General features: G+C 54.9%; 1 protein-coding gene across 1 annotated transcript in view; it reads left to right on the top strand.

Moving 5' to 3' along the window:
• Nucleotides 1–130: 130 nt before the first annotated feature.
• The window catches only part of Tbc1d8 (TBC1 domain family, member 8 (with GRAM domain)), a gene marked incomplete in the record, with an annotated part of 95,806 nt that continues 87,585 nt past the window's right edge, over nt 131–8,351 (top strand). Inside the window, 2 exon segments of the mRNA XM_013522696.1 lie at nt 131–142; nt 353–533. Of these exon segments, the coding sequence (XP_013378150.1) occupies nt 131–142; nt 353–533 (193 nt within the window).

Here is an 8,351-nt window from a genome sequence, read left to right as displayed (position 1 = left end):
GAGAGGGAGGCGAGGAGCACCTCCCAGCCCCCCGATCTTAGTAGCAAAATTGAGCACGTCGGGTCCCCTTCCCCCCAGTGTCTCCTGAGGAATAAGGAAAAATAAAAAAGCCCTCAGGCTTGAGAAGTTGATGAAAAACAAGGCTCTTTCTCCTAAAAGTTAGAATCCATAGCCTTTTGAAATTGCGTTTGAAATCCAGTTTTCAGCATTAGCTAGAATACCTGTTTAAACAGATCGGCTGGGGGAAATCCGGTCGGATCTGGGGGCCGGGGGTGAACGTTTGATTTCGGAATGTGAAGAAAGAGACTTTAGAGTGTCCCGCCACGTCCTCCCGCCTGCGTCCCCGGGTTAGCAGTCGGTGACTTTCTGCTCGGCGGCCAGTCGGGGCCAGGCCCTGGGGGTGGGGCCTGGGGGAGCGGTTGGGTTCGTTAGAGGAGGGGGCTTCCCCGAGGCCCGGGAGGGGACCGGTGGGACTGTAGCCAGAAGCCGTGGAGGGCGGCGGAGGACTCCGGCCAGAGTGGCCGGTGGTCCTGGTGAGCTCCAGGGACAGCCTGGGTCGGGGGCGACTTTTGGGAGAGGAGCTAGGGTAGGTGCCGGAGGCTGCAGGGGCCTTGGAGGAGCCTGAATAGCACTGTGGTGCCCGGTGCTGGGTGCTGGGGGTCAGGGACGCAGTTTGGTGACGCCCAGAGGGTAGGTGCCAAAGCTTTGAAGAGGCTGGAGGGAAGTTTGAGCCCGAAGGTCAGGGCCCGGACCTCACCAGGGGTGCGCGGAGCAGGTGCTGGCCGGTGAGTGTCCCCTTGAGTAGGGGCTGAGCGCCCGGCTTGGACGCTTGGTGGCCGGCGGCGCCCGGCGTGCTGCGTTGGAAAGGGCTTCCGGCGTGTTGACCATCTAGGCGGGCGCAGACCCACGGCTTAGCTGCCCCTCCCGTGCCTGGTCCAGCGTCAGATCTGCGTCCTTCCCGGAGAGTATCTGTCTCTGGTGTCCCGGGGGTCTCCGTGCTGAACTGCGAAGGCTGGGGACCCCTCCCCGTTCCCTTCCACAGTGAAGCAGGTCCCACGTTGTAATACCAGTGGCTCTGGGATTCCTTGCTATTTCCTTCGGCTTCAGCTTGCTGTGAATATGTAGACATTTTTGATCGAAAGAGGGGACGAGCCCCCAAAACAAGACACTTTGCTGTATTTCTGGAAGACCCCACTGACTGTGCCAGGTTGACAGTTCTTTTTTTTTTTTTTTTAGTTTTTCTCTGGTACCGGGAACCGAACTCACGACCTTGCGCTTGCCAGGCAGGCGCTTTGCCGCTGAGCTAAATCTCCAGCCCTCAGGTTGACATTTCTGCTTCAGTGGTTTGACCTTTGAGCCTTAAGCTGGGAGCAGGTGGGCGTGGCTGTGCCCTTTGGTGACCGGTAACTTAGGATATTGCCACCACCCTGGGCTTCCGGGGCCACTTAGGAATGTTGTAAAGTCCAGAGCAATGGGACGCAGGGCAACTCCACGTTGGTGGTGTGTAGAAAACGTAGAAATCTAATTTGGTGAAGTTTAAGCGGCTTATTTGTGGAGTTTAAACTTAGATTATGTTTATGAAACTAACAGGCTAAAGAGACATGGTGGTTGGTTGTGGACTTTTGTTTGGAGGGAAGCGACTGGCGGTGGCTAACAGGGATTGAAAATGAAATCTGGAGGTGCGATGTTGGAGAAATGTCTCCTTTATTATAACAATAAGTTCGTTACTAGGTGGTAGGAGTTGAAACATACAAGGTCTAGAGATTAATCTGAGTCACAAAACTTCAGAAACACAAACTTGTTTCACTTGAGGATTATAATGTTCTCTCACACACACACTCACCCCCCGTTTTATTTTTCTTCATAACTCACTTTTGTTGTTTGTTTGGAGGACTGGGGATTGAATCCAGAGCCTTTACGCTGAGCTACATCCGCATCTGTTTTCTAATTTCTTTATTTTGAGACAGTTCTCACTAAGTCGCTAAATTGTCCAGGCTGGGCTCAAACTTGTGACCCTCCTGCCTCAGCCTGCTAGAATGGTGAGATTACAGGGGAGTGCCACCACTCTTCCTCGCTTTCTAATGCGCAGTCTACTTAGGGGTTATTTGTTTGCTTTCCCTTACTAAATTGCTTGTTGACAAGGCAAGTGTTTTCCCTGTGATGGTGCCTCGCACATAACATATGCTCAGCAGACATTGGTGGGGTGAATAGCTGGATGAATCTGCTCTTGCCTGGTGGATCCCACTTTTTCTTCGAGGTTGGGTCTGTCTTGAGACCCCCCTTTCCAGTGAGGCTGAGCTGATCCCGTGGCAGAGCTCGCCCTCTCTCTTCTCAGCTTCCTGTGTAACTGGCAGTGTGACCGCTGTGGGAAGCTGAGGGGTGGGTGGGAACAGCGTCTTCCTCCTCCGCCTGTCTTTTCTTTAATTAACGTGTTCAGGGGCAAGGGTCATGGCACTGACTTCTCCAGTGGACAGGCAGGGCAGGCACCGGTGGTCCTGCTCATGCCCTCCTGGAACCTTTCTCTTGAGGGCGGGGAGGGGACAGCTGGAGAATGAGGTTATGGGCTCTGGGCAGTGCCCGTGGGCTGCCACCCTCGCTGAGTTGGAGCCTGGTGTCTCTGGTGACGACTCCTGAGCTCTGCTGGAGGAGGCGCCTTTGCTACCCTTGGGGGAGTAAAGCTGCCCGGTGTTGACTGGATGCAGTCTCCAGCCCGTGGGAATGCTCTTATAAAACTTCAGTCGGCCCTGGGAGAACAAAGAGAGAAAGATGCCAGCTTGTGGAAGCTGGGATCCTGCTCCACATCCCCCCCGCCTGGGTACTGCAGAACCCTTAGCCGCAGAGACCAGTGTCTGTGCCCGGAAGTGCCCCCCGGAAGCATTTTATTTTCTTGGGCGGTGCTCGATCGTGTGCACGCCTGTGTCATCTTGCAGTTCTTTTTCCAGAGAGGCAGCTTTGTCTAGTTACAGTCGGACTAGACGGTCGCTGTGTTCTGCTTTGCGGGGTACGTGCCTGACGTCGCCTTTCCCACCGTCGCACCTGCGCTGGGTGGGCTCACCAGTCCCCGAACGGTCAGGGTCCGGGAGGAAGTGTGGGTGGTGGGAAAGAGTGGCAGATGCAGCTTTGGAGTCAGGATGAGCCTGTGGTTACCCGTCTGGGCCGAGAGGCCTAGGCTATTTTATCTAGTTCTTGGAGCCTTAGTTATAGCCAAGCATTAAGTTGGGGCAGTGATGAAACTGCTTTGGAGGACTAGAAACTGTTGTTCCACAGGAGGCGCTGTCCTTTTTATTTCTACCAGCTATGCACAGGGTTCCGATTAAAGTAAGGGCTAGGGCCGGGGATGTAGTTCAGCGGCACAGCACCTGCCCGGCATGTGCGAGCCCTGAGTTCTACTCCCAGTACAAAAAAAAAAGTAAGGGTTAGACTTACACAGGATACCTGGTACTTAGCAGGCTTGAGAAAAGAAAAGCCGTATTTACAAAAATTAACTTACTGTGCCTGGTGCAGGCACACATCTGTAATTCCAGCACTTGGGAGGCTGAGGCAGGAGGATGGCAGTGAGTTCGAGGCCAGCCTGGGCAGCATAATGAGACCCTGTCTCAACAACAACAATAACAACAAAAATCCCAGTTTAAGTAACACAAGGGCTTCTGCAAATGAAAGTAGAAGGAAGCTGCATTGCTGTGAAAGATACAGAAACATTCACTTATCTGTTAGGGAGGCGCAGGGCGGGGACCAGAGCTTTTGGCCGGCCCTTTTCAGTGAGTCCGAAGGTGCAGCCAGGACGGGTCGGTCCACCGCAGAGCACATCTCCACACTTTCGCACACCTTCCCCTCCTCTCCCCTTGGTCCCCTTCCCTGTGCAAAAGATCTCCTTCCCTGTTTCCTGTCATCTACCTTTTATTTTACTCTTTATCTCCCGGGGCGGGATGAAACCCCGGGGCGTGGCGTGATTTCGGCCAACTCTGCGTGGTCATGGGTATCGGAAGGCGTCCGCAGGGAGCTGTGCCTACCCTGGAGAACGTCTAGTGTGCGCAGGGCATGTCTTTCCCTGGGGTTTAAAGCTATTTTTAGAAATGCACCTAATCCATTTAGGTACTTTTGTTTGAAATGAAAAGATCTATTTTGGACTTCTTTTCCTTTCTAGAGAGGAAGTCATTTCAGAGGTATAAATTCAGTTCATGCTCTTTGTCTCATCCTCATTCTCCGAAGTGGGGTTTCAGACCACAGCCCAGTCCTGCTGGGGTCTCTGTGTCTTTTTTTTGAGACAGACTCTGGCCTGGCCTTGAACTTGCTATGTAGCCCAGGCCGGTCTCGTTTACGTTGATTCTCCTGCCTCAACGTCCTGTGTGCTGAGATTATAGGCAAGCAACTGCATAGGCTCAATGTCTTAACTTGCAAAATATCTGCTAACAGTTACTGTCCAGCTAACCAAAGCAGCTTTTGTTTTGTGGAAGACTTCATGCTTCAAACTTGTGTTTTCCAGTTGTACCAGTGAAGAGGGAAAAACCCTGAAGAGCGCTGTATCCGATGAGCTCACAGCCCAGAGAGGTGGCGATGGTGGAGTAGGGTGATGTTAGACCATGGACAGCGTGACCTGTGCCTGGGGCAGGTACAGGAGTGCAAGAGACTCTAACGGAGATGCTGACACCTTGAGGTGTCCCCAGGACGTGGGACCTTTGCAAGATTGCAGGGTGGAAAGTGCAGGAAACAGTCTTGCTGGCCCAGGGCGCAGAGCATGGGAGAGCCCTTGCCTAACGGGGAGAGAACCTGTGCAAAAGCCCTGAGGCCACTGTGGATCTGTTTTGGATAAGTTTGAGAGCAGGAAATGGGAGTGTGGGCTGAGGCAGTTTCGGGGCCAGGAGGAAATCCCAGTGTATCTTCCTTGTGGCTAGTGGAAAATGGAGGCAGGGACTGAGGACGTGTTCATTTGGCGGTGAAGTCGGAAAGGGCAACAGTGGATCCTTGTTAAAAGTGTTTTGCTGGGCCTGGTGGTGCATGCTTGTAAGCCTGACACTTAGGAGGCTGAGGCAGGAGGATCACCTCGAGTTTGAGGCCAGCCTGGGCTACATAGACCCTGTCTTAAAAAGACAAAACACAAACAAAAGTAAAAAAATAAAAATGTCCTCTGTCAGCAGACAGAGGCTTTGTGGCAGGCTGGACATCTGGGTGCTGGGAACTTGGGGGGCAAGGCAGGTCAGGAGGAGGCCCGGGGTAGGGACCGTGTCCCCAGGACTCCGGGAGCCACTGCCCTGGGGATTTTGCCGTAGCAGGAAAGTTGACTGCTAGACGAGGTTCAGGGAACGTGTCGAGTCTTCCTGTGCCGTGAGGAGAAACACTATTTGGTGGCTGCGTCTGAGGCCTGGCACGGAGCTTCTGAAACTCTGATGACTTCCTGCGGGCCTGGGCGCCAGAGCGCCTTTGTCCTGACGCCTGGCCTCTGACCCTGCTTCCTGACCCTGAGCTCCTAGGTCCCTTGGCACGGCCCGTGACAGCAGCACCTTTTGTTCTAATGAGGCCGTCCCCGCTGGGCTGGTGGGTGGTGCTGGTCACCAGAGAGACCCGCTGGGCTTGGAGCCGTGGGTCTGTGAGCCCCTTGCGCATCCCTTGGGAGAGAAGGGACCTGTTGCTGTCACTTTTTTTTTTTGTCTCTGAGACACAATACCTGACACCCACAAGTTGGAGGAAGAGAGGTTTATTTATTTATTTATATTATTAATTTTTTTTGCCTTTTTGAGACGGTCTCACTGTGCAGTTCAGGCTGGCCTGGAACGCACTTTGTAGCCCAGACTGACCTCAAACTGACAGCAGTCCTCCTGCCTCAGCCTCCCAAGTGCTGGGATTACAGGTGTGCACTACCATGCCGGGCTAGGAGAGGTTTATTTTGATCGTGTAGCCGGCTGGTGCCAAGGCAGGGCAGCATGGCAGAGGGGCCTGGCGGAGGAGAGCTGCTGATGGCATGGTGGGTAGAAAGCAGAGACAAAGCGAAGGGCCACGGAGGCCACGCCCCCACACCCTGCCTGCTCTGTCGGGCCCTGTCCACAGGGTTCCAGGAAGTCGGTGTCTGGTAGCATGGAAGGACCCCTCGCCTGGTCAGCAGAGCTGGGCTGCGCAGTGTGCGGGAGGAGCCCGCGTGGTCGGGGGAGGTGCTGGCAACGGTAGAGTGAAGCGCAGGGGTTTTAACCGCTGGAGGAGTGAACGATCTCACTGGACCCCGGGATGAGGGCTCCAGGATGAGGGCTTGGCCCTGGGCACTGGGACTGCCTGGGGGGGACGGCCTCTGAGAAAGTGACCTTCAGCGCCGGTCCCAGATGAGGTCTGGAGTGCAGCCTGCCTGGGAAAGCGCCTCGGGGACGCTGCTGTCGCGTGGTGCCTGGGGGAGCCGCCTGGGGGACACCCTGGGACGCTTGTCTGATGGACAGTGGATGGAAGCAGGCAGGAGTCTGCTCCGCGTCACTCCGCGTTCTGCTTGGATGCGTCTCAGTTCAGAGGTGCAGCTTAGTCGTTGCTGTGAATAGTGTCCGTGAGTCACAAAATGTCATTTTGTTAAATATGACTTCTGTGAGCGCCCTAGGCTGAGCAGGACGCGTGGCAGGGCTCAGTGCTGAGCTCCATTTCACAGGGCTCTAAATCGGTCTGTGGCCCGTGGTGGGGACCCAGGGAAGTTTCTGTGAAGATGTGCAGTGGTTCTGAAACTGGTTCTTGCCCGGGAGGGGATGAAAGAAATGTCTGGACTTCCTCCGCTCCGAAGCTGTGTTTGCTGGCAGGGACGCGGAGAAAGGTGCGAGCACACCAGCTCGCCTGCAGGGCCGTAGGCCTAGGTACCTCTGTTGCCTGCCAGAGGCACTCAGGCCGAAGCGGGCTGGGGGTTTGCTGTTCTGCTGCTGTTTCACTTACGGAGAAGCACGAATCCTAAACCCTAAGGATGAGCAGCCGTAGCCAGGTGTGGTGGTGCAGGCCTGTGATCCCGACGCGTGAGAGGGAGGAGGATCTCAGCAAGTTCGCGGCCAGCATGGACTACAAAGCAAGAAGACCCTGCCTTGAAAAACAAAAATGAATAGAAACGGAATTTATAGCCATACTCACCCACCTGTCAATGGTCCAGTCGCAGTAGGGGATTGGCTGGAGGGGAGGATCGGGCTGGATCTTGGCAAATACAGTGTCCTGAAGCCGTGTGTGTGTGTGTGTGTGTGTGTGTGTGTGTGTGTTCACAGGACGGTGGGTTTTGTGTGTCCTCATGGCTTCCCTTGGATTCTTTAGGGCAAGGCTCAGAGTTCTGGGTGTGCACTGAGATTTCAGAGTGACGTGGTCTGTCCCCAGGTCATGGAGCTGCCCGTTCGTGTGAGGATACGGTTCCAAAATCACCACAAGAAGCAAAAATTGTACAAGGGGAAAACAGCCATAGAAGCCGGCCGGCCCTGTCCTTGGAATTTGGTCGTGTTCTGAGGAGCCTGTGCGATGAGGGGTCCCCGGCTGTGTGTGAGGATTGCTTACCTCTGCGTGTTTTGGCCGGTGCATACTGTCCGTGTGATGAGGTGTTTGCTGTCTGTTTGAGACAGGGTTTCACTATGTAGTGTAGGCTGGCCTTGAACTCACTGTAGAGCCCAGGCTGGCCTTGAATTTGCGGTGATCGTCCTGCCTTAGCCTCCCGAGTGCTGGGATTACAGCACCTGTGCCCCCCAGCCCAACCGTGGCTTCCTGCTGTGCTCCTCTTTGTCGTGGTGGGAAGTGGGCTTGGGCCTGAGGTGTGGTTTGGAGCAGTCCGGAGGCGGGGTCGGTCCAAGGGCAGAGTGATGCTGGGCGCAGCCCGTCTGCCGGGGTGAGAGGAAGGACGGTGAAGAGAACGTCCACGGAGGGAGTGGTCTTGGAGGAGGGTGACTGGGCCCTTAGACGGGGAGGGTGGTCTGCTCTGAGGGCCGTCTGGGCGTGCTGAAGGCTCTCTGGGCACGGGGTTATCTGCAGACTGATAGCTGAGTCCTTTCGGAAGATCTGTGCCTAAGGAAGCGCGGAGCTCAGCTCACACCTCGCTGCCCGCAGCGCCCGGGACCTTGGGATCCACACGCTCAGAGCCACTCATCTGGGGCGGCGTTTCCAGAGCACTCCCAAAGCTCCCTTCGGGCGTAAGCAATCAAGCCGGGTTAAAAATGCAAGAGCCGGCGGGGCGTGATGGTGCACGCCTGTAACCCCAGCACTTGAGAGGCTGAGGCAGGAGGATCGACATGAGTTGGAGGCCAGCCTGGGCTACATAGTAAGACCCTGTCTCAAAACAAAACAAATGAAAACAAAACAAAGCAAAACACTCAAGAGTGAGTATGTTAGATGAAGGTACACACATAGATGAAATTTATAAATGA

Source organism: Chinchilla lanigera, unplaced genomic scaffold (genome assembly GCF_000276665.1).
Source record: "Chinchilla lanigera isolate Chin_1 unplaced genomic scaffold, ChiLan1.0 scaffold00069, whole genome shotgun sequence".
Lineage (NCBI taxonomy): Eukaryota > Metazoa > Chordata > Mammalia > Rodentia > Chinchillidae > Chinchilla > Chinchilla lanigera.
Note: the sequence above shows the minus strand (reverse complement) of the source record. Positions and strands in the feature narration are given on the sequence as shown.